Consider the following 26,094-nt stretch of genomic DNA (forward strand, 5'->3'; position numbering starts at 1 on the left):
AACCCCCTCATCTACAGCCTGAGGAACCAGGAGCTCAAGGATGGTCTGAGGAAAATGATGACTGGATGCTTTGCAGCAGCCAGAGACTCCCTGCTTTGCTTTGCCAATGGCTCATAGTGTATGTCATGAGAGACCAAGGCTGTTCTCATTTATAATTTTGCTTTTTTTCCTCCTCCTGATTTTATGTTATTCAAAAAATGTCATTATTCATTCTCCTCCACTTTTTTACCCCCTCCATTTTTTGTGACTAAGCCCAAGGACTGCCCTGGACTTGTGGATTGGGATAAGGCACTTTATTAAATCAAAAGCCACAGTTTGAGTGCACAAGTGGAGAGGAAAATCACCAGGTTTATTCTCTACATCCCATCAGCAGAGATGTCTGGCCCCCTCCCAGGAAGCCAGGCTTTGGCACATGGGGTGGCTGATCAGCAGGCAAATATTGTAAACAATGAAAACCCCCATTCCTCCTCCTTTCCTCGGCTTTTATACCTGAGCTGATGTCACATGGTCTGGAATATCCCTTTGGTCAGTCTGGCTCCGCTGGCCTGGCTGTGTCCCCTCCCAGGATCTTGCCCTCGACTGGGGAAGGAATGTTGCAGAGCTGATGCTGTGCCAGCCCTGCTCAGCAGCAGCCACAACACTGCTGTGTTCTCAACCCCTGTCCAGCTCCCAGTGCAAAGCACAGCACTGGGAGGGCTGCTGTGGGGACATGAACTGCAGCTCAGCCAGAGGCAAAATATTTCCATAAGGTTCCTCAGTGCCCCAGGATTCCCTTGGTTCCATGAGGCCTTGAAGTGTCAAAATGGCATTTTGATTCCCTGACAGCTTGACAATGGTCCCTTGATTCTATGAATCCAAAGGTCTCAGGACTCCTTTGCTTTAACGAGGCTTCACATGTCACAATGGCCCATTGGTTCCATGTGTTTCCCCAGTGTTACAATTGCACAATGATTACATCAGATTCCAGAGTGTCCAAGGATTCCTTTGATTCCATGAGGTTCTGCACTGTCACAATTGTCTCTTTGGCTTCATAAGGCCCCTCAGTTTAACAATGACTCCTTGATTCCATGAGTTTCTGCAGTGTCCCAAGACTCCTTGGAGTCCATGAGGCCCTGTAGTCTCACAATGATCTCCTGATTCCATGAGGCTCCACAGCCTCACAGAGTCCCTTTTCCTTCCATGAGGCTCCACAGTGTCACAATGGGCTTTGGTTTCCATGAGGTCCTGCAGTGTCACAACAGAACCTTGATTCCATGATGTTCCCAAGTGTCAGAATGGCCACTGGATTGATAACAAGGCATTCCACAGTGTCCCAGAGTTCCTTTGGCTCCATAAGGACCTAAAGTGTCACAAAGGACCCTTGATTCCATGAGTTTCCACAGAGTCCCAGAGTTCCTTTTGTTTCTGAGAGAAAATGACTGGAGGTAAAAACAGGGGAATCAAGTTATATTCACATCCTAACAGAAGTTGCAATGGTTCACAAAGTTCAGGTGAAGGTCCATCAGGAGTGTTTGCATAATCCTTATTTTAACACCCTCAGCATGAACTGAACCTGTTTGTACCTCATTAAATCTTTCCTCTCTTTTGGCCATCTCTTCTTCCCTCCCCCAAATACTCCATTCCTTTTGTCCCGGTTCCTCCTGACTCACCTAAATCCTTCACTTGGATGGGCTCAGCTTTGTGATGCCCTTCATGACCCCTGAGCATCTGCCTGCCCACCTTGGCCGGTCAGTCCCTGGGAACACACCTGACAGCACAGCCCTCCAGGGGACAGGATGTTCTGCTGTGCTGGAGAGGGCCCTCCTCAGCCTGGCCAGCATTGCTGGAGGTGGGGGATTCCCTGCCCTCCCCAGCTGGTCCCTTCCTGCCCACCAGCTCCTGCTCCACAAGGGCTCACACACACCCTGGGGGACTTTTCACCCTTGGGTACTTGAGCTGCCCCGGGGCATCTCTGGGACAGTGTCCAACTGGGTGGCTGCTCTGGGAGGTCATGGCCTGAAGCCAGGAGTGTGGATTTTAGGACACATCTGAAACCTCTGCAGTCAGAAGTTGATAATTTTTAAAGACTTCCTGGCCTGTCATTACAAGGTCGAGTTTGTTTGTTTGTTTATTTTCAATTTCAATGACTTTTCATATTTTTTTCAGTGACAACACCACATACATGTACTAATCTGATTCACTCACTGTTTATGTGAAAATTCTTGTGTAATTATTTTTCATCATTGTACATTTCCTACCAATTATTTGAATGCAGGAAAATTGCTCAGAGAAGCTCCTGAAACTCTTTGGGCAGGTTTCATATCTCTAATTTTGCCTCTTTTATTCTTCCTCTCTCAATTTCTGCCTTCAAAGATCTCTCCAAGCTGTTCATGCCTGGGAATGTTTTCATAGTCCCGAGTTGTGCTCTGGGCCATGTCAAAGGGGACAAAAGCACCTTCTAGAGAACACTGCCCCTCCTGCTCACAGAGCCTCTCTGACTGCTCAGGTGAGATGGTCCCCAGGCTGCTTTCCTGCTGTGGGATGAAAGGGACAGAAAGGCAGAGGAGGGCAATTGAGGAGACAGGGACATTTGCAATGGAACTATGTGAGGCCTGTGAGATGAATTTCACTGCAGCAGTGGAGGTTGTTCCTGGAGTCACAGCCAGAAGTGTCAGGGCTCTGACAGGTGCCCACACCTGAGCTGTGCTCATGCCCTGCTCACACCCCCAGGGCTGTTCAGAGACACGAGTCCTTCCCTTGCACACACAGATAGTTCCTGGCAGCAGGTGCAGTGTCTCCTTGAACTCCTGCTGCCACTGCCAGGGGCTGGAGGCACCTCAGCCCTGCAGAGCCCCCACCCTGCACACTCACAAACTTCAGATCAACAGGGGGGTTTTCCTCTCCCTGGCCCTTCCCAGTCCAGCCCCTCTCTGGTCCCCCCATCTCCCTGTTCCTGCCCCAGCCCAGCAGAGCAGCCCAGTCATGTTGCCCTGCACCAAGAAATGGAGGAAATGGAGGTCAGGGACAGTGACCTTCTGTGTGGAATGCTCAGGAGATCTTCAGTTCAGGCATCTCCTGCAGCCCCAAGGCCAGCCCTGCTCCCCAGGACAGCAGGAAAGACTCGGCCCCAAAGGCTCCTCAGGCAGCTCCTGCTGCCCCAGGGACAGGGCAGCCTCTTTCCATGTCTCCTCTGCACACACAGGCTGTCCTGCTCTTCTCCTGGCACATCCCATCTCCCCACAGAGCCTTTCCCCAGGGAAACACGTCTGTGCTGGCCTGACCAGCCATTCCTGCAGCCCCTCCCCGTGCTCCCCACAGCCCCTGAGCTGGGGGTGCTGCTCTGCAGGGCACGGGGGCTGTGGTGCCCAGGGCCATGGGGGGACTCTGCTGGGCTGTTCTGGTCAAGTTGGGAGGCAGAGCCAGCTGATGGTGGTCCCTGCCACTGACCACCTGCCACACCAGCTCTTGAGTGGCCACAGAGGGTGCTCAGAGGGGTCCTGCCTTGTGCCAGTGCTGGGAGATGGGTCTGGGGGCTGCACTGGATCTAATCTATGAACCTTCACTGACCACAACATGAAGCCCTCACCAGACTCCTTTTCCAGTGCCTGTCATGGTCTGTGGGGTTGCAGAGCTCCCCTTTGCCAGTTCACACTCAGATGTATGTAGGGAAAAATTTGAACTTAGAAGCTTTTGTGCACAACCCAGCCCATGGAAAGAGGAACGAGGCCCCTGCATCCTTGAGCCTGCTTCAAGAAGAGCAGTAAACAACAGAAAGAATGTGGCAGCTGTTGGGAGAAGGAGGTAAACACATTGATAGAGAAGGGCATAGCTTGGAGAAAAGTACCAATCCCGTTGCATGGTAAACCAAGCACACCCTAGGCATTGACCAATGATATTCCTGTACTATTCGTGGACTCAGAAAGTATGCGATGTGTGTGTGTGTAATATAAACAATAAATCAGAGCACTGACCACACTTCTATGACGGACACGTCTTTGACTCTCGCGCCGAAACCTGGGGAGCTCAAACATATCGACATTTTGTACTTTAATTGGTGGAGTTCATGGGCAAAGAAGTGGCGATGAATTATCCACACAGGTCGATATGGGAGGCTGGACCAGGTAGCTGAGATCGGTGCCGGTGGAACTGGGCTGGTCGTTCGCTCTGAGGAGGTGGGGCAGGGGAGGCTGCCGGCGGAGCGAGGGGCACGGGCTGCGGTGAGCAAAAGCGAGAGTCGCTCTCTCCATCCTACCAAGGGTCTTGGCTTATTGAACAGATGGAAGCCGAGACAGCTGCTGCGATACGGCTTTTGCTGGGCATACTGGCTAAGCGTGGTGAGGCAGGCAGCGAAAAATTCTTTGAAAAGCTCGTTGTGTGGGCTACAGAGCAAGGCTTTTCCAAAGCCCTCCCACGTTATTTATGTGGGAAGCCATGAGAGAGAACCTCTGGCATGAACTCGGGACTAACAGGAAACTTGCAAGGGACGAGTTGCAGAGCATAAAAACCGAAGGCACTGCCGCAGGTTTCCATGCCAGCCGCGATCGGCTCCTGCTCCCGCCGCCGCAGCCCCCGCTGCAGCCACCCTGGGGGGACACCTTTGGAAGTCGCGCACAACCTCTGGCTTTCCCCTCGCTCCTGCTGCTGGTTCTCACCTGCCCGGAGCGGGCGTTGCGGGTCCGGCTCCGGTCTCTGTGGGAAGCTGCTGCCGCCCCTTCAGCCCCTCAGCCCTGGCCACCCCCGCTGCAGCTCCAGCTCTCGCCGCTTTCGGGCACTGCTGCCCGACCGCCCCACGCCGCTCCCGCCCGCTGCTGGTTTTTCTTTTCACCGCCTTGGGATCGCCGCTTTTCCCTCCTGCCACCCCTCGCTGCATTGCACACAATCCCAGGGTCGGCGCGAGAAAGAAAGGCAGCACAGAACGGGACACGGGACACGGGTCTGTACTTGCAAAGGACAGAACAGCCCGATCGTACCACGTGGGCTTTGTTCTGTATCGTCTGAGCCCCGCACGTTCTCTTCAGCCTGCAAGAAGCGATAAGTTGTCGGAAACTGCTCTCTTAACTCTGTTTCGCTTCGGTTTCATCTGTGGAGGCTACAAATCCTTGTTTCCTGTTGCATTCCAGCTTTCCGATGCCAGAGAATTTTTCCTGCGTGGTTTGAAAGTGGCGCTTCCTGCTCCGGGCTGGGAGGGGCCGGTCCCGCCTCCGATGGGGAGGGGCTGAGCTCCCTCCGGTGCGCCCCGAGCTTTAACTGCCATGCGCGAGTCTCGCAGGGCATTGTGGGATTTGTAGTTGGACAGGCAGAGCTTTGCATTACGTCATCAGCTCCTCGCAATGGCTTATGGGAAATGTAGTCTCGCGAAGGACTCTGGTTGTTGTGGTTCCAGCACACCCCTGACGGTCTGCGAGCCTGTCGGTTCACCAGAAAGCAGCTGGAGTGCACTCGCTCTAACAAACATCAGCCCAGCTTGCCTTCCACACAACGGGACACAGGCACCTGATGCCCTGCGGTCACAGCCTTACAATACATCATGCACAGACAAAATGCAGCATCTTTCTCCAGCAATTCAGAGAGCAGCAGGGAAGCCTAGAAGAGATCTGTTGAGCTGATTTCTCTGTTAATTTTTGGCTTTTCTTAAATGCTTATAGAGTGTTCTAAGCATTTAATAATTTGGGAAAAGTTTCTATTTTTGTCTCCACAGGTTGAAGTCGGCGATGGATAAGAACAGCCAGGTTCCTCTGGCTGAATCAAGATCAGTTAGCTGAACATCTGAGTGGCTGATTAAAGCTTTAAGTTTGATCCCTCAGGTTCAAGATTCATAACGCCTGGTGATGCTTGATGTGTCTCCATCTGTTACTGTCCTAGTTCAGCAGGAGGGACCAGCTAACCCTGTGTGGGGGTGATCAAAGCTGTGTATTCTACCCCCTCTATTCATTCCCCAAGGACAATGGGCCATTAGCAGCAGCTGCCCAGGGAGCCATTATCACCTTCACACCCAGCCTGAGGGGGGCGGAGCTGCTAATGGGCCATCAACAGTTCAACACCCCCTGGCTCCCAGAGTTAACCACCCATTGTGTGAGTCCCAGCCCAGGGGGAGGGACTGGGTGCTCCCTGAGGGTACATAAGTGGTGGGTAAGAAGACGTCGGGAACTTCTTGTCGGATCCAGAGCAGCAGCAGGACCTTGACAGGAGGAGATCACCGCTCTCGCCCAGACCACAGCCCTCGCCTGCACCAACAGGTTTTTCTTTTCCTTTTGCTCTGGACTTGGGGGAACCACAGGGGTCTCAGCACAAGGGCAAACAAACCCCCTTGGGTTTGTGCCCCAGGACACTGGGTTATACTGCTGGGGTTTTGTGAGTTGAAAGCAATTCCCTTGTGTGTCAGTGTTGTTATTGTAATATTGTTATTAAATCTTAGCTCTGACTTATAATCTCCCTCGTGGTGAGTTCATTTCCCCTGCTGGTTCACCTTTAAACCAGCACAGTTAGTTTTGAGCGTTTTCAAAACAAGCTCTTTTTAAAGTGATAAAGTGAATTAAAACAAACAATGGTTTTAATTATAAAGCATTAAATTGGTTAAGACATGTTCTTTTAGATACAAGAATGCATATTTACCATAAATAACACTAGGATTGCAAGACTAGAAGTGTTAAGATCTGCTTTTATGAATATAAGGCTTGATGCAACATAGCAAGTTTATAGAAATAATGTTATGTAGTGTTGTTACATTTCTGTTAAGGTTTCTTAGGTTTTTCTTGATGCATCAATGGCAATGCCTGCAGGAATGTTTTTTCATTTGTTACAGATAATGATGTTAAGCAGATAGAATAATATTTGTTTTTTTTCTTTTGTTAAGACAATTAATTTGTTAAGCTGATAGTATAATATTTTTACTTTGTTAAAGGGTTAAGATGTTAAGCAGAATAAGTTAAGAGTTAGGGTGTTAATTGAGTTAGCAGAGTAATGTTAATTTGGTAAAGGTTTAAGTCATTAAAGTAAGGTTACATTTATAGCTTTGACTGTGTTGTTAACTGGCACTTTTCCTATTTAGAGTTAGCCTTGCTACATTGCAAATAGAGCAGCATTTAAGTTACTTGTTCTAAAAATAAAAGGGGGAGAGGAGTGACAGTAACAGTGAAAGACAGACTAAATAATAGAGTGAATGATAAATAAAAGTAGCTAAACAAATTGCTTCAAAATGGACTATAGATGGATTATAACTAAAAAGTTTTTATCTATAGTGAAAACTAAATTGGAGATTTTTTGCAATTGTGACACTTGTGCTGCAGTTAACACCAAGTGCAACTGGTCTTCTGCAAGGGCCCTGCAGAAAGCTGTTGTTGCTATATTTTATGGCACAATTACTAAAAGGGAAAATTGTCAGAATGACTGTGTGTGTGTGTGTATCTATTCTCTGATGTTTGTGATGACTGATGAATGTGTCTTTAAAAGGCCGAAGAACTACCTGAAGAATTTAAATGCCCTGCAGATGGACTCGAGCTGCTCGATCTGCTCCTGCTGCCCCATCTTCGGATGAGCCTGTTCACACTCCCAGCGACAACGAGGAGGACGGCAGCTGGACGTGACCGAACCCACGGCTCTACTAAGCCCCTCGAGTGGAATCCTCGTGCTGTGACTGTATAAGATCCTTGGTCATAGGGGACAGGGTGGAGTGTGGGAATTCAGCATCTGGTAACGGTTGCCATCCAGGGTAGCCTCTGTGAAGAGTGTTTTGGGAATAGCCTGTCTAAGTTCTATAGTGCATCCACAACTTCCTGTAATATCCTAATTAGAATAGTTGAAGTGAGTTTGTTTTTAGACGCAATGGGTAAGGAAATTGTCAGTTGCTTCTGTTGTATATGTCTGCTGTGTGTGTTAGTTAGTCCTGGTACAGCCTCAATCCTTCACAAAATAGAGCCTAATAACAGCATTTGGGTTACTATTGCTAAGGAGACTGGAGAAGATTCCTTTTGTCTTTTGATGGCCACACCCGGAGACCCGTTTAGGTCCTGCCTGATAGGAGTCCCAACATTTGCCCCAAATTAAGGGATATGTAAGGAATGACACGCTGTGCACAATGAGTGATGCCACAGCCAAGGCCACCAAACCAATGTCTGCGTACAATTACACTGCTTGGTGGCAAGGCGTGTTAATTATGTCATTAAATAGAGCCATAGCAGAACCCCAGGAGTTAGACCTCATGGCATCAGCACCCCCAAGTTTTGGAGCTGTGCTGTTCAAGGGAAATAAAAAGACTGCTGCCCTACTGAAGTCCAGTAAAGCTCAATTGTCATCTGTGCAGACAGTATCACAGAGGTCCTCTGTCTATAGAGAGGTTTGAGAGAACAGCTACTGTCCTCCAAAATGTCTGTACTCTGATGTTTGGGGGAATAACACTATGGGTCTAGCCTTGCCAGAAGGTCTGCTTTAATTTGTGGAGATAGAGCATGGCCTGGTATCCCCAGTAATCCAGTTGGAGGCCCTTGCTATCTAAGTGAACTTACTCTGTTCAAGCCTGCCATAGCTCAAATGCTGAACAACACCTTATGGAATCACACCAAAGCATTACGTAGTAAACGATCAGTATAACAACCAGGGCCAACCTGTGATAGCAGAGTAGCCTTTTGGAGCACTCCCATCAATATCATCACATCAATAATATCTGGAATAGGCACTGCAAACTCTTTACGGGTAATTGGACAATTGGCTTGCTGGACTGCGAAAGAACTAAACATAACATCCAAAGTCCTTTCAGAATTGACCACTGATGTAGATGGCGTCAGGCTTGCAGTCCTGCAAAATAGGGCGACCACAGACTTCCTGCTGTTAGCTCAAGGACATGGGTGCAAAGACTTTGAAAGAATGTGTTGCATGAATCTATCTGATCATTCCCAATCTATACATAAAAGCCTTGAGCAGTTGCAAGAAGGTTTCAAATAACTGACAGTTTCAACTTCTCCTTTCAGTGATTGGCTGAAATCGTTGGGCATTACCGGGTGGTTACAAGATTCACTTAAGCAAAGTGTTGTGTGTTTAGCTACTATTTTAATCTGCTTGCTTGTGCTTCGCTGTGCCTCAGGTTGTATAAAACGGCTGATGGTAAAGTCAGTCAACCAGGCCTGAGCTGTGCAAAAAGAAAAAAGGGGATTTGTTGGAAGAAATTTGAACTTAGAAGTTCTTGTGCACAGCCCAGGCCATGGAGAGGGAAATGGGGCCCCTTTATCCCTGAGCCTGCTTCAAGAGGAGCAGTGAACAATAGAAAGAATGTGGCAGCTGTTGGGAGAAGCAGGTAAACACATTGATAGAAAAGGGCATAGTTTTGAGAAAAGTCCCAATCCGGCTGGTAGCACGCCCTAGCCACTGACCAATGATATTCCTGAACTATTTGTGGACTCAGAGAATATGCAGTATGTGTGTGTATAATGTAAACAATAAATCAGAACACTGACCACACTCCTATGGAGGTTACGTCTTTGATTTTCGTGTCGGAACCTGGGGAGCTCAAAAACTGACATTTCTTACTTTATGGCCAAGGGCTCTGGCAGGGCTTGAAAGCACAAAGGCACGCAGGGCTTTGTCCTCTGGGCTCTGGCAGGTGCCTCTGCCACTGAGGCCATCAGAAGGAACTTTCTTTGGAAGATTTGGACTTTCTTTCTGCCTCACCCCTCCCTGAGGAGTCTGAGAGATGTTGCACAGTTTCTGACATTTGTTTTTCCTCCCCCTTACATCCCACTGCCCCACAAACAGCCCTGAGCCACCAGTGAGGGACAGGACCTGCTGTCCCAGGGCCTGGGGCTCAGGGCTTGGCCTTTGTGCTCCACAAATAAACCCGGGTTTTCCTCAGCTTTCCAGGTGCCTGCACAGAGCCTTTGTCTCCCTGCAATCAGGGCCTCCAAGGATCTACTCTAAGGAGTCCCTAGAGAGGCTTTGCCAGTCCCTGCCTTCAATGGGGCCCGTTGATGCTTCAAGGCACTTGAAGTTTTGCTTCTGACTTCTTGAACAGCTTCCTCAATCTTCTCTCAGCACCTCAGGATTATGGACTCGTCTCCAAATGCACTGTGGGGCTCATTAAAACACTGAAAAACAATTTCTTTCTCTGTTTTAAAATTGTGTTCAAGACTTCAAGGCTTTAACAATTGAAGTTGTTTTGGAGTTTAGCTAAGGAGGAAGATTTCAAAGTGGACTTCATGAGAAATACATTTTTTTGTGAAAGGCAATGATTTACAGAGGCACTTGAGATCCAAGAGGACCGGGGTACAAAGGGTTTGGATCAAAAAGGGGGCAAAAGCAGTTAGTAGCACTCAATCACTTACAAATTAAACAGTTTTCAAGTGATTCAATAGCATTGATAAAGAATTTTAACAGTGACTCAACTACAGAGTCACAATAACAACATTCACACCACACTCAATTCACACACACTCACAGGCAGGGATGAGTGGACACAATATCTGTGTGTGTAAAGGTACCCATCCAAAATTCTCCTTGTTGTCAGTGAAACACTCCCGTCCAATCCCTTTGTGTTTCCCAAGAGACAAGGGTGGCACCTGGAGGAGTGTGTTTGTTGAGAGGGGATAAGAATTGCTCTGGGCATCAGCAATGCTCTAATCCCAAATATTCTGGGGTTCCAGGAACTTAATCAAACATTTTCTGCAGCATCTCTTTACTGGGTAAAAATCTGGCTGGATGATCAAGCCAAGGGAGTGGGGGGGAATCAAGTTACATGGATGGGTGTTCCCAGGGCTCAGTGTTGGGGTCAGCTTAGTTCAATTATTGTTATAAACGACCTTGACAAGGGCATTGAGTGCACCCTTAGTCAGTTTGCAGATCACACCAGGCTGAGGGGGATTGCTGACCTGCTGGAGGGCAGGAAGGCTCTGCAGAGGGCTCTGGACAGGCTGGATCAATGGGCCCAGGACACCTGGATGTGGTTGAACATGGCCAAGTGCCAGGTCCTGCACTGGGGTCACAAGTACCCCCAGTCCCTGGCAATGCTCTGCAACTGATCCCCACAGCCTGTCCTGTGTCCTCAGTCTCTTCATTTCCAAGAACTTTGTGAGAAAAGGGAGCTCTGTGCTCTGAGCATGGAGGGAGAGCCAAGTGCCACTGAAGTAGGAACCAAAACTCATCAGGTTTGTGTTCTTTGGGAGGTTGGGAACTGGTGATGCTTAGAGGCACAGTCCCTTCATTGCCCAGAGAAAAAATAAACACAGTAACATTTCTAAACACCACAGCAGTTTCCTCAGCTTTCCTCAGCCTCAGCAACCTGGATGACCCACGTCCTTGCTGTGCTGGTCACACAGCCCAGGGTGCTCCTGGCCTCCCTTGCTGCCAGGGCACACGGCTGCCTCCTGCCCAGCTCCTGCCCACCCACAGCTGCCTTACAGGGCTGCTCCCAGCCAGGCAGCTCCCAGCCTGTGCCATGGCCAGGGGAGGCCCCTGCAGGGGCACACACTGCCATTTGTCCTCTGGCATTGCAGGAGGTTCCTGCCAAGATGGGCTCTCCTCCTCCCTCAAGCTTTCCCTGAGCACAGAGGCCTGAGAGACCTTTCCAGTAAAGACTCAGGCAGAGAAGCCATGGAGTCCCTCAGCACCACAGCAGTGTCTGCTGGAATTAAATCCCCCTCCCCATCCCACAGCAGCCCAGCATTTCCCTCCTTCAGCCTTGGTCTCCAGTACAGCCACTGAGGCTCTTTTGGCTCTTGACTTTTCCTGCAGCCACCAACTCCAGGTGAGCTTTGCCTTACCCACAGTTCCACATGCACAGCTCAGGCCATGCCCAGGAATTCCTTGTCTGTGCCTGGCCTTGCTCCCACCCCCTGGCAGTGACTCTGTGGCCTCTTAAGCCCCACTGCCCCACAGTTGGTCCCACAACCCCCTGTGCAGCCCCAGCCCAGGGCAGGAGCATCCAGGGTGGGGAACAGCCCCTATGGGGGGGTGCCCAGAGGAATTCCTGGGCTGGGTCACAGAAAATGGGGGAGCTAAATAGTAGAATGAAGTTAATAATGAAATATAATTGAAGACAATAATATTAGAAAGGGAAAAAACAATTATAAATGAGGACAGACTTCATCTCTCATGACATAAACTACAGACCATTGACAGAGGAAAGCAAGCAGTGTCTGGTTGCTGAAAAGCATCCAGTCATCTTTTTCTTCACAGCATCCTTGAGTTCTTGGTTCCTCAGGCTGTAGATGAAGGGGTTGACTATTGGAGGCAGCAGCGAGTACAGAACTGCCAGGATCAGGTCCAGGGCTGGGGAGGAGAGAGAAAGGGGCTTTAGGTAGGCACAGAAGGCAGTGCTGAGAAACAGGGAGACCACAGCCAGGTGAGGGAGGCACGTGGAAAAGGCTTTGTGCCGTCCCTGCTCAGAGGGGATCCTCAGCACAGCCCTGAAGATCTGCACATAGGAGAAAACTATGAAAATGAAACATCCCACAATAAACGCCCCACTAACCAGAAGAAGCCCAAGTTCTCTCAGGTAGGAGTGTGAGCAGGAGAGCTTGAGGATCTGGGGCACTTCACAGAAGAACTGCCCCAGGGCATTGCCATGGCATAAGGGCATGGAAAATGTATTGATTGTGTGCAGGACACCATAAAAAACCCCAGTAGTCCAGGCAGCTGCTGCCATGTGGGCACAAGCTCTGCTGCCCAGGAGGGTCCCGTAGTGCAGGGGTTTGCAGATGGCAACGTAGCGGTCGTAGCACATGATGGTGAGGAGGGAAAACTGTACTCCAACTACGAGGAAAATCAGAAAGACCTGTGCAACACATCCCTTATAGGAGATGGTTCTGATGTTCCAGAGGGAGTTGTGCATGGCCTTGGGGACAGTGGTGCAGATGGAGCCCAGGTCTGTGAGGGACAGGTTGAGCAGGAAGAAGTGCATGGGGGTGTGCAGGTGGTGGTCAGAGGCTACGGCGCTGATGATGAGGCCGTTGCCCAGGAGGGCAGCCAGGAAGATGCCCAGGAAGAGCCACAAGAGCAGGAGCTGCAGCTGCCGCGTGTCTGCCAATGGCAGGAGGAGGAAGTGGCTGATGGAGCTGCTGTTGAACATTTGCTGCCTCTGCATATGGGGACCTGTTGATGGAGAAAAAGACAGGGACAAGTCAGCACAGGCTGCTTCGAGCTAAACTGGTGCCATTTCCTGTAGACTGTCCCCCTTTGTCTCAACCACCCTTGTTCCTTCTCTGAGGAAAACCCTCATCTCAGTCCCTGACTTGAGCTCCCTTTTGGCTGTCTGAGTGTGCCAAGAGCAGCCAGGCCTGTGTGTGTGGGCTCTGGAGAAGCCATCCCTGCCCCACTGCGGTGCCTTTGGGGACATGTGGCATATTCTGGATTTGTCAGATGGAATCATTCCTAATGCAGAAAACTTATTAGCATCTACACTCTCAGTTCTTAAGGACAGGGATGGCAGGAAGGGGATTTAGGGAATACTTTTCCTGGCCACTTTCCATGCCTGGATCTCTGAGGACAGAAATCTCCAGCATTTCTGCTGCACACAGAATGAGCCACAGCCAGGTCTGGGAGGTAAAGGGATTCCTGTAGCTCAGGGCAAGGTAAAGAACTGGACAGTCTTCTTCCCCACTGCCCTGTCTTTGCACCTTTGGGGATCAGAGGACAATCACCTCCTCCATGTTACCCTGAGAAGAAACCAGACCCTGCTGAGAGCAGAGGGATCACTGAATGTCTCAGCCTTTCTTAAGGTCTTTGGGGAAGAATCAATTCTGCCAAAGACACAGTTCATTTGACAAACCCAACAGTGTTTCCTCAGTTATAACATCTCTGTGCTTCTCCATGGGGAATTCTGGTAGCACAAATACGCTGTAGGAGAGATTTGCAACCAGGAGGGCAGCTCAGTGCTTGGAAGGACATGACAAGGAGATCCCTGAGTGCCCTGGGGATGGTGGCTCATTAAGGGAGAGTCAGCTCATTCCCCTGTCACACACACTGCACACAGCCCACAGGTTAGAGGAAAGCTTTAACATTGCATTCCTAAGGACACACCTGCATGACAGGAATCACAAGGGCAGTGCCTGACTCAGATGCTGCAAATCCCAGAGCCTCACTGAGAGAACAAGACAAGAACAGTATCAGAGTAGTGGAGAAAGAAGGAAAAATATTGTGGTGCCTTCTCTGAGAGGCCAGGGCAGAGACAGCAGGCACTGAGGGCAGTGTTACCCTGACCCAGCTGTGCCACCTCACAGACACCAACAGTGCCCTCCTTCCCACAGCAGTTCTCCTTTTAGCTCCCCTTCATTCCCTGATCATATCCCTGCTGCCTGGACATTTTCCTCCTGGCAGGTGCCTTTTCCCTCTCAGCACTCCCAGTCCCATCCCACCCTCTGTGCACTCACCCCAACCCTACAGAAACCTGCCTGTCTGCAGGGCACTGCCTGGGGCATGTTCTCTTTGCAGGTGGGAAAGGGCAGGTCACAACAACCCTGATGGGCCCAGGAAAGGTGATCCTGGTGCTGTCCATAGCTGAGGCACTTCAGGAGGATCCCAGAAGACAGACTGACTCAGAGTTACACATCAGCAGTCTCAGTACATGTTCAAACATTGTGTGGATGGTCCTGGTGTGTCCCTTCCAATCCAGAAGATTCTGTGACTACAACTTTTATTCTGCTTCTCTCATCCCCCAACAATCTTACTCTGCTCCAAGGAGGAGACTGAAAGCGCACTCAGGAAAACTTCTTATCATTACAGTAATCCCTGACTTACCTTGTTCTCGGGAAGTGTCCTCCAGAGCAGTCCCCAGGCAGATCTGGAGCTGTGAGCAGCCCTGACCCACACAGCACCCTCTCAGCAGCAGGACCCTGCCCTGCTCAGGGCTGCTCCTTCCTCCCACAGCTTCTCCCCAGGCCTGTGAGCAGCTCCCCGGGCTGGCTGAGAGCTGACCCTGGCAGGCAGCAGAGTCCCTGCCCCAGCACAGCACCCTGGGCTGCAGGACCCTGCTCTGCACCACAGCCCTGGGCCCCCGTGGCTGCACACCCACCTTCACAGACCTGCAGCACACAATGGGGACAGGGATTGCCTTGCTCTGTCCCTCGGATGGTGCAGGAGGCAAACCCAGCTCTGCTGTGTGGCCACCTCCTCTGCACTGGAGGAACTGTGAGAGTCCTCCAGAAAGGTCCTAAAAGCTGCAGGATGTGCCAGTTTAGGAGATCCCTCCAGGAACTGAAGTTTATCCTCCTGAAAGTTTGACTGTTTCAGAGTGATAATTTCTCCTCTAGTGAGATATAAGCAAGTACTCCTCTGTCTTCTTCCAAACTGTGTTTAACTTCCCTCTCACTTCTCTGCTGTGCCCTGGGTGTCTGCAGGCAGTGCCCTGAGCCCTGCTGGGCTGTGCACAGGAGCTGCTCCTGGGCAGAGCTGTCTCTCTGCAGCACTGCCCGCTTGCCAGGAGCTCCCTGTGTGCCAGGAGCCCGGCCCAGCTCAGCAGCACAGCAACAGCCCAGGGCATTTCATGACTCTCTGGGGGGTGTTGGTGCTGAGTCCCTGAACATCAGTCCTTGAGGAAAGTTGCAGGATCCTCTTGAGAAACTAAAGTCAGATTCAAACTGTGAAGTTTCTTGTAGTGCTAATGGGTCCCACTGCGGGACACAACTGAGAAAAAAACATCCCCAGGATATTGTTGGAGCCCAAACCTGGAAACATTGATGGCAGGTCACGGAATCACAGAATTATCAAGGTTGGATGAGCCCTTTACTGATCTTCCAGTCCAACTGTGAACCCAGAACCACCATAATCATCCCTAAATCATATCCTAAAGAGCTACTTCTAGACCCCACCTGAATAGTTCTGGAGACTTCCTGACTTCCTTGGGAAACTTATTCCAATGTCACCAGGAGTCTGGACACTTAATGACCTTCAGTCATTTCTGGGACAAGTAAATTGGATTCGGCCTATTCTCAGTCTAAGCACCGATGCATTGGCACCCCTTTTTCAATTACTCAAGGGAGATGCAGACTGAAATTCCCCACGTCACCTTACAAGAGAAGTGCTTGTTATATTAAAAGAAATGAACAAGAAACTTAACAAATACCAATGCATGAGGAAAATAATTGGGAAATCTGCTTGTTTGCTTGTCTTCCATGGACCAAAACAAACATTTGCAGTTATTGGACAAGGTGATTTCAGAGAAAAAAATTTTGGTTATGGGTATGGATATTTCTCAGTTTTCAGTTTCAAAAAACTATCACCACCTACCCAGAGGTGCTTGCCAAGGTCTGCCATAAAGGCAGACTGTGGCTTTGGGAGCTCTCTGGAAGAATTCTGGATCTATCTGTATTCCTCTTTTCAAGTCTCAATTGCAGTATTTTAATTTACATGCTATTGATTTTCAGGTCTCCATGGCAGATTTCTCTGGACAATTAGTAACTCTTCTTCCTTCTGTTCCCTTTCTTCAGTTTTTAGCAGCTACACAACCAAGATTAAAAAATAATTATTCACCTACTCCACTAAGTAAGGCAAGAACAGTTTTTACTGATGGCTCTGGGAGGACCTGCCAAGGGGTGGCAGCATGGAAGGAAGGACAGGAGTGGAAGAAGGATATTCATCAGGATCAGGGGTCCTCTCAGACAGCTGAACTGTCAGCTGCAGTTTGGGCATTTCAACTATTTTCAGAGCCCTTAAATACTGTTTCTGATGTGGGGTATGTAGTGAGAATAGTATCAAGAACAGAAAACTCGTATCTAAAGGAGGTTACTAACCAAACTTTGCTTCATTGATTTGGAAATTTGCTTTATAAAATTCAACCAGAAAGATTCCCCTTCACATTATACATGTCCATTCCTACACATCCCTCCCAGGACCAATTATGGAAGGGAACAGAATGGCGGAGAACTTTGCAAATGATTTGGCAATGGTGCCAACAGTGGTAGTTCCAAATAATTTCGAAAAAGCAAGGGGTGCTCACGAGTTCTTCCACCAAAACGCCAGGTCTTTACAGAAATCATTTCATCTTAGTGCCTCTCAGACATGGCCTATTGTCTCTGTGTGTTCCCACTGCCAAAGAGTAACTGCTGTACCACCCGAAGGAGGGAATCCCAGAGGGATCACTCCCCTCAACCTTTGGCAGTCGGACGTCACCCCCTATCTGCTTTTCAGGAAGCTGAAATACAGACCTGTGTCGACAGACAGATGTTCCGGGCTGAGAGTGGCTCCGGCCCATGCAGGAGAAAAGGCTGGGGATGCCAAAAGACATTTTTAACAGCTATTTTGATCTTTGGCATTCCTAGAAAAATAAAAACAGACAATGGCCCAGCTTATGTCTCGCAATCTTTGAAAGAATTCTTTAATTTCTGGAGGATCACCCATAGCACTGGAATCCCTCATTCTCCACAAGGGTAAGGCACAACTGTGTGTGCACATCAACCGCTTAAAAATATGCTAAAGAAACAACAAAATGCCACAGTGAGGCTTACACCTCAAGAGAAAATCAGTAAGGCCCTACAGGTACTTCACTTTCTTAATAGGGTAGAGAGAGATCTCTCCCCATACAACGACATTTTGAGTCTAAAACTGAAGGAAAAATAACAAAGGCAAAAGCTATTTATATAGATTTATTAACTGGAGAATGGGTCGGCCCTGTCCCCCTCATCACCTGGGGGAGAGGGCATGGCTGTGTCTCCACAGGGTCCAGCCCACAATGGATACTCTCGGGATGCGTGAAACTGCATCAAGGAAATCATCCCTTGCCACGCTCTGGAGAAACCACTTGAGACAACTGATTTATGTCATCACAGCTCTAGTTATCCTTTTGTCACTGCCCACTGCCTGTCAAGAGCTGTTGTGGCCTTGGCCTCCTCTCACACCTACTCCTCAAGTTCCAGGCCCCTGGTTCATTTCCCAGCATGAAAATAGCTGGTATTCTCTTGCTAAGTCTATTGGATCAAACTCTCTTTGCCCATCAACTTCTGATCCTGCTAACCCTTCTAAAACATCTTTAATTTCTCTCCCATGGGAGTATCCCAACTGGCATGAGTTCTTGTGACTCTATATGACTTTTTGTGATGACCTGGAGCATTTCAATAATCCCATTGCTACTTGCAATGCTCCTAACCCTGGACTGAAACCTCTTAAATTTACCTGCGTATGTGACTTTCCTGATCCATTAGAAATTTTGTTATGGGCTTAGCTAGGTAAGCCTAAATTTAGGCTTTGGATTTCAGGCTAGGCCTGGGCCTGTTGGCTGACTTGAGCTGGGCTGAGCTAACTAACAGCTGACTTCTTCTAGCCAGTCGTATCCCACACCATATTCCGACACCATCTTAAAGTGGAGGAGCCGGTGTAGGAGTGGCTTGTTCGGTTCCATCATGTCTGCAGTGGAGGCAGGACGTGTGTCCTGCTGTGCTGGGACTTGCTCCTGCTGCTGCTACATCCTATTTTGTTTTAGTTTCAGGGCAGTGGAAACATTTTATTGTTTTGCTCTCTCTTTGGCCTTCCCGGGTCTCTTTTGCCTTGCTCGGTGTCTTTTAGAGTATTTTATGGATCTGGAGCAATGAAATCCAGTTTTGGTGGGAGGTAGAAAACTGTTGTTATTTCTAACTTGTGTAAGTGGGTGTTATACTGCAGTTTTCTTTTAATTTTCTCTTTTCTGTATAAAGACATATAGTTAGTTGAAGCATAAATTTAGTTGGAGTTTCCAGAGGCTTTTTCCTTTCTCCCTTTTCTCAGCAGTGGAAGGGGGGTCGGGGGTCGGGAGCCTCTGTCAGTCTGTGTTGGGCAGTTGGCATTTTGCCATCTCAACCCAAGACACCCTGTTGCAAGGTACTGCTTTCATTTTGTTCTGGATGATGTAATTGACCATAGAAATACAGATCTATCCCCTAAGGACACTTACAGAAATTACTCGTGTTGGTGTCATCAGTACATTCCTGTTGAGTTCAGAGTACCACCTAACTCTGTTGTTTTACCTCCTAAAAGGTTTCTAATCCCTGATCTGAAAGTGTGGAAAGTTATCCCCAAACGTGCCTATGGAGGCCCATGTACACTGGGCAAGTTTACTATTTTTGACCCTACAAAAATTGTAAGCTCCTATCACATTAAAAACAAAAGCACATTTTTTCAGACTTACAGGGCAAGACATTTAAATTAAAGCAATGGAAAAGTTACCCTACCTAGGATAAACTGGGTGCAAGATTCAGCCAGCATCCTTCTCCAGGTCATGGAGTGCAATACATCCCCTTTCAAACAACAAATCAACAAGTGTTCTCTGGCAAAGAAGAACATCAACCTTAAACGTCCTCCTGTGCACCCACTTAACCAATCCATGAGTTTCAGAAAAATTGTGGCTCTGACACACACATTTGGTCTCGCAGCAAAAATTTTGGGCAAGTGCAATTATTCCATATATGGGCACCCGTCATGCACTTGACCTGTTAATGCAAACGGGTACTGGCTGGCCAAGGAGGCCAATGCCACCAGCCTTGCTTTGGAGGGTTTGCTCCTAGACACACCAATGATTAAAAAGGCCACCCTCCAAAACCGGGCTGCCATCAACTTCCTTCTTTTAGTTAGTGGCCATGGATGCAGTGAATTGGAAGGTTTATACTGCCTTAACTTTCCTGACCACTCCAAATCAATCCATAATTGTATCAATGAGCTGCAGGAATTAGTAGAGCAGATCATGCAGGAGGAGGATACTTCTGGGATGATGTGTTTGACTTTTCATTGGATGGTTTCTCCCTTCCATTTAAGAAATTTGCACTCTTTGGTTTGCTTGCTTTGTTTATCATATTCCTTTTCTTACTCATCCTCCCTTGCATTTTTGGTTGCTTTCAATGGCTTTTTGTTCACAATACTGTTTCTAATTTCATGGCATTAGAAAAAGGAGGAGCTGTGAGAGAACAGCTCCCCTATCAGGAGTGGCAGAGATATCACCGCCAGTGGATTTATGATGACCAGGAAGGATTAGAGCCGTCAGCACCGGTGACGGACAGTAAATTAATGACCTCAGGTGTTTAATAGTGCACATGGAATTGTACAGGTTCAAATATTTTGTTGTTCTGATATCACCCCCCCAACATTTAATTGTTCTAACATGGCTGTCCTGTTCTATTTTTCCCTTAGTCATCCCATCCATGTTGTCTCGTTCCCATAATCCCTTAGGGTTCTCTTCCCACCTTTGGCCTAATCCCTGTTTTTCATTGGTTGGTTGACTGCTGCTTTTCTATTGGTTTCTTGTCTCCGAACCAACAAACTCCTCCCCTGGTTTTGTCCAAATCCTTTGCTGTTCCTTCCCAGTTTCCAGATCCTTCCCTAAGCAACCCTATATAAGTCTGGTGCTACATCAATAAATTGCTTTTCTACCATCCCACTCTGGTGTCCGGACTCCTTCCGTGCCTTGGGTGTCCAGCACAGAAACCACTGCAGCAGTCACACACTGTCATACTTGGGGTGAAATCAGGCAGATTTGAAGTGGAATTAAGGGAATTTTGAGCGGAGTTAAGGGAATTTTGGGTGGAATTAAAAGAATTCTGGGTGAAATTAAGAAGATTTTAGGTGTAATTCAGGAAAATTTTCAGTAGATTTAAGGGAATTTTGCATGGAATTAAGAGGATTTTAGAGGAATCTTGGGGATTTGGGGTGAAATTGGTGGGATTTGGGATGAAATTCTGGAGATTTTAAGAGGAATTAAGAACTTTTGAGTGGAATGAAGGGATTTAGGGTGGAATCAGGGGGTCTTGATGCCACCAGAAAAAATGATGGGATGGAACAGGTGAGATGTTTTGGAGTGTAAAGTCAACAAATCCCCCCCTCCCAATGATTTTCCAATGTCAGTCTGTGTCCTGATGGATGTTCCTCCCCTTGCGTTCACCCAAGTGCCCACAGGGAACCAGGAGGATGTGGAGACCACCAGCCAGGGGTCTTCCCAATCAAGATCACTGGAAATGTGAGTCAGCAGATCTGTTCCCAATGTGGGTCCTCCAATGGGTGATGGAGGAGCAGATGAAAGTCTTCCCACAGCTGGGGCACTTCTAGGGCTTCCCTTAACGGTGGGTCCGTTGGTGTTGGGTCAAGATCCAGCTCTGGCTGAAGCTCTTCCCACACTCCCCACACGTGTAAGGCTTCTCTCCAGTGTGGATGTGCTGGTGGGCAACGAGGTGGGAGCTGCGCTTGAAACTCTTCCCACACTCCTCACACTTGTGTGGCCTCTCCGCAGAGTGGACGCTCCGGTGGGAAACGAGGTTGGTGCTTCGCTTGAAGCTCTTCCCACACTCCTCACACTTGTATGGCCTCTCCTCAGTGTGGATGCTCTGGTGGCTGTCGAGGTGGGACCTGCGGTAGAAGCTCTTCCCGCAGTCGGTGCAGCAGAAGGGCCTCTCCCCCGTGTGCGTCTGCTGATGCCTCACGAGAAACCCCCTGGTACCAAAGCTCTTCCCACACTCTGAACACTTGTAGGGACGTTCCCCTGTGTGCATCATCTGGTGGGAGATGAGGCCGGAGCTGACTCTGAAACTCTTCCCACACATCCCACACTTGTAAGGCCTCTCCCCAGTGTGGATGCGCCGGTGCGAGACGAGGTGGGAGCTGCAGATGAAGCTCTTCCCACAGTCGGTGCAGCGGTAACGCCTCTCCCCCGTGTGTATCCGCTGATGCATGAGGAGATCTGAGCTTCTCTGAAACGTCTTCCCACACTCAGAACACGTGTGGGGCCTCTCCCCAGTGTGGATAACCTGGTGGCTGGTCAGGTTGGAGCTCCGCCTGAAGCACTTCCCACATTCCTCACATATGTAGGGTCGTTCCCCAGAGTGGATGAGCTGGTGGCAGATGAGGTGGGAGCTCTTGCTGAAGCTCTTCCCACATTCCCCACATGTGTAGGGTCGTTCCCCAGAGTGGATGAGCTGGTGGCGGATGAGGTGGGAGCTCTTGCTGAACCTCTTCCCACATTCCAAGCACTTGTAGGGCCTCTCACCTGTGTGTACCTGTTGGTGGGAAAAGAGACTGGAGATCTGGCTAAAGGACCTCCCACATTCCAAGCACCTGTAGGGCTTCTCCTCAGGGTGAAACTGAACATGAACCACCAGGTCAGAGTGCTGGACAAAGCTCAGGCAGCTTTCCTGAGACAGGTTGGTTGTTTCCTTCTCAGGGCCATCTGGGCTGCATTTCGAGCTCCTCTTCCTGTAGGATCTCTGTGACTTTTCCTCCCCGCTGACTTCCTGTGCCATCGAGCCAATCAAAACGGCCCCTGCCACGAGGTTCTGATGGTGGGATTTGTCCTCTGTGCTCTGTGTGCTCAGCTCAGGGCCTGGGGCAGGAAGAAACAAGGACAGGCAGGGGATGTGCCTCTGGGACACAGGGAAGGGCAAGGACATCCCCCCAAACCCGGCCCCGGCAGGACGGCGTCGGCAGCGGGGTTGTCCTGCAGCCGGGGGCGATGCTCGGCTCGAAGATGCAGCACAAGAGAGGGGCAAAGGGGCACTGATGTCCTCCTCACCTGCCTGGGGGTCCCGGGGCATCTTCCTCTTCCTCACAGCTTCCTTCTCCACCCAGCTAAGGTTTGGGAAGGAAAAATCCTGGTAGAGGGGAAAAACAACGTGTGAGCGTGTTGGCTTGGGGGTTCTTCCTGCCCAAATCCATCCCTACAAGTCAATGGGCATCTTGTATCCCTAAAAACCTCCAAAACACCAAGATTCAGCCTAAAAGAAGCCTTCCCAGGAGTTCTTCTCTCTGGTCTCTCTGCTTTGGGCTGATGGTGGTCCCTGGGTCTGGGCTGCTGGGGGTCCTGCATGAATTGGGGGCCTCCTCTCGCCAGGTCCCTGCCCTCTCCAGGCTGCCAGGGGTCCCAGGAATCCAAGGGGGTTCCTCCTCTATGGGCTCCCCACTGTGGTGTTCTGGGTCTGCCCCTTCTCTGGTCTGCTGAGGGTCCTGGGGGTTCCCACTCTCCGGGGTCCCATTTAGTGTTGACAGGGGGGTCCAAGGGGCTACTTCTGACTCTCTGCCTCCCAGTGCCGAGGGTCTTTCCTCCCAGACTGCCGGGGTCTCTCTCTCTCCAGGACTGTTGTTTAAGGGCCCAGGGCTCCCCCTGTGCTCTCCCCACCCACTCCCCCAGCTCTGCTATTGCCCCTCTCTGCTCTCTCCACTGCACAGGTCCCAGGGAAAGGCTCCAGGTATAGGAGAATGAGGACCCTGCACACTCCAGGAGAGGATGAGGTTGAAGACAATCTTAACATTAGGAATCTGCCCAAATCCATGAGATCTGGAGATCCTGAGGGAGCAGATGTTTAAATCACCCACCTGGTTTAGAAAAGCAGATTTCGTGAATTCCAGCCCAAGCTCATGGGGCGGGTTCTCCTGGAAAATCTTAAGGCATGTGGACAATATCTGGTTTTGGGGCAATCCCAGACTCACCCACGGGGTTGGAAACACCTGGGGAAAGGCTTGGGAATGAGGGGGAATGGAAAACTCACCCCAGTTTTCCCCAAATTAGGGACATGGAACATCCCAATTTAGGGTCTGGAGGCACAGAATTTTTCCAGTGTTCCCAAAAGTAAGGACATGGAGCATTTCCACTTTTTCCAATTGTGGGTCTGGGGGCACAGGAATCTCCACGTTTTCCCCAAATTATGGAAGAGGACACAGAAAATTCCTTTATTTTCCCCTGTACTGGGTTCCTGTGGGCAGGGTTTGGTAGCGGGGGGTGTCCAGGGGTGGCTTCTGTGAGCAGCTCCCAAAAGCTTCCCCGGGTCTGGAGGAGCCAATTCCAGCCGGCTCCAGGATGGGCCTCCTGCCACTGGCCAAGGCCGAGCCCAGCAGAGACACCAGTGATGCCCTGGGGAGAACATATTGAAGAAGGGGAACAAAAGTTCTTGGGTAGATGAATGTTGCAGGCAGAGAAGAGCAGAGGGAGAACGTGGGAACAGCTCTGCAGACCCCACGGGCAGTGCAGAAGGAGGGGCAGGAGGTGCTGGAGGTGCCACAGCTGAGGCTCCTCTGCAGCCCGTGGGGAAGTGCCTGGGGAAGCAGCTGTGCCCCTGAAACCCAGGGAGGAGCAGGGCAGGGCACAGAGTCACCTGCAGGGCAGGGAGGAGCAGGGCAGGACACAGAGTCACCTGCAGCCCAGGGAGGAGCAGGGCAGGGCACAGAGTCACCTGCAGCCCAGGGAGGAGCAGGGCAGGGCACAGAGTCACCTGCAGCCCAGGGAGGAGCAGGGCAGGGCACAGAGTCACCTGCAGCCCAGGGAGGAGCAGGGCAGGGCACAGAGTCACCTGCAGGGCAGGGAGGAGCAGGGCAGGGCACAGAGTCACCTGCAGGGCAGGGAGGAGCAGGGCAGGGCACAGAGTCACCTGCAGCCCAGGGAGGAGCAGGACAGGGCACAGAGTCACCTGCAGGCCAGGGAGGAGCAGGGCAGGGCACAGAGTCACCTGCAGGCCAGGGAGGAGCAAGACAGGGCACAGAGTCACCTGCAGTCCGGGAAGGAGCCCACATGGAGCAGGGGGATGCCAGAGAAGGCTGTGACCCTGGGGGAAGCCCAGCATGGAGTAGGGGCCTGGCAGGGACCTGCTGAGCCCTGCAGAGAGGAGCCCACGCCACAGCAGGTTTGGCCCTGGCAGCACTTGTGGCCCTGGGGAGCCCCACGCTGGAGCAGCCTGTGCCTGAAGGGCTGAACCCCGAGGAAAAGTCACCCCGTGGCAGCACTTTGGGAAGAACTGTTGCCATGGGATGGACTCACGCTGGAGAGGCTCGGGCAGGACTGTCTCCCGTGGCACGGACCCCACGGGGGGCAGGGCAAGGACTCCAACTCCTCTCCCTCAGCAGCGGCTCCAACAACTGACTGGGACCCCCATTCCCAGCTCCCTGCACCGCTGAGGGGGGAGGAGGCAGAGCTGGCAAGGAGGGGGGGTGGCGGGGGAAGGTGTTTGTCGGATTCATTTCTACTTCTGCTGATTCTATTCTGGCAGTAATAATTTAACTCACATGCCCACTCGGAGTCTGTTTTGCCTGTGATGGTGATCGGGGAGGGATCTCTCCTGCTCCTCATCCCAACTCACCAGCCCCTCCTTGGATTTTCTCTGCTCTGCCCGGGCGCAGAGGGGAGGCAGAGCGGCTTTAGTGGGTCCCCGCACCCAGCCAGGGCCCCCGCACCCCCCGAGCTGTCCCGCAGCTCCCTCCTCACCCGGCACGGATCCCATGTGCTCGCAGAGCCCGGGCAGCATCTCGGCGGCTCCGCAGGGCACTCGCTGCTCCCTGCGGGCTCACAGGGACCTCCCGCCCACCTGTGTGTCCCCCGCAGGCCCTCACTCACCATCGGAGCGCCGATCCCGGCCCCGCTCGCAGCTCCCTCGGCCCTCGACAGCAGCAGCAGAGCCCGCGGGGCCGACCCAGCGCCAGGGCCGGCCCGGCGGCGGCGGCGGAGCGGGGGCTGCGGCGGGGAAAACGCCCGGGGCACCGGGGCGGCCGCGCTCCCGCCCGGCCTCGGCCCCTTCCCTGTCCCTGCCCGGCCCGCGCAGCTCTCCCGGCACTTGGGGAAGTTCCGACCGCGTGCGATGGGCGGAGCCGGTGGGGCGGGACTTTGGAGAGCGCGGAGCGCTCATTGGGCATTTCTGCGCCAGCCTGAGCGCCTATTGGGCAGTTCCGCCGTCACTCTTTGCTGCTCTTTCCGTTGCCATGACAATCGCGCAGTGGGCGGGGCCAGGTGGAAAGCGGGGTCGGCGGCTGCGCAGTGACGGGCGGGGACCCGGATGGGCCGTGGGGGGGCCCCGGGGCTGACGCCGTTTTTCGGTCTCGTGTCCCGGAGCTTTCCCCGTTCCCCTTCCCGGAGCTTTCCCCGTTTCCCTTCCCGGAGCTTTCCCCGTTCCCTCTCCCGGAGCTTTCCCGTCCCCTCTCCCGGAGCTTTCCCCGTTCCCCTTCCCGGAGCTTTCCCCGTTCCCCTTCCCGGAGCTTTCCCTCCCCGTCCCCTCTCCCGGAGCTTTCCCCGTCCCCTCTCCCGGAGCTTTCCCCGTCCCCTCTCCCGGAGCTTTCCCCGTTCCCTCTCCCGGGGCTTTCCCCGTTCCCCTTCCCGGAGCTTTCCCCGTTCCCCTTCCCGGAGCTTTCCCCGTCCCCTCTCCCGGAGCTTTCCCTCCCCGTCCCCTCTCCCGGAGCTTTCCCTCCTCTCCAGCCCTGGCTGAGCTCCCC

At 51.2% G+C, this 26,094-nt stretch overlaps 2 protein-coding genes across 2 annotated transcripts; both read right to left on the minus strand.

Annotated features, from left to right (window-relative positions):
• Nucleotides 1-11,874: 11,874 nt before the first annotated feature.
• LOC139684106 (olfactory receptor 14C36-like) lies at nt 11,875-18,295 on the minus strand. Its single transcript, XM_071579706.1, has 2 exons — nt 18,199-18,295; nt 11,875-12,828 (listed from the first exon to the last, which is right to left on the minus strand). The coding sequence occupies exons 1-2, from the start codon at nt 18,293-18,295 to the stop codon at nt 12,065-12,067; spliced, it is 861 nt and encodes a 286-aa protein (XP_071435807.1). The 3' UTR covers nt 11,875-12,064.
• LOC139684019 (zinc finger protein 436-like) lies at nt 17,378-25,402 on the minus strand. Its single transcript, XM_071579627.1, has 3 exons — nt 25,226-25,402; nt 22,418-22,496; nt 17,378-22,228 (listed from the first exon to the last, which is right to left on the minus strand). Exons 1-3 carry the CDS (start codon nt 25,226-25,228, stop codon nt 20,970-20,972), a joined length of 1,341 nt encoding a protein of 446 aa, XP_071435728.1. The 5' UTR covers nt 25,229-25,402; the 3' UTR covers nt 17,378-20,969.
• Nucleotides 25,403-26,094: the final 692 nt, after the last annotated feature.

The sequence above is a fragment of the Pithys albifrons genome, chromosome 31 (genome assembly GCF_047495875.1).
Source record: "Pithys albifrons albifrons isolate INPA30051 chromosome 31, PitAlb_v1, whole genome shotgun sequence".
NCBI classification, from domain to species: Eukaryota; Metazoa; Chordata; class Aves; order Passeriformes; family Thamnophilidae; genus Pithys; species Pithys albifrons.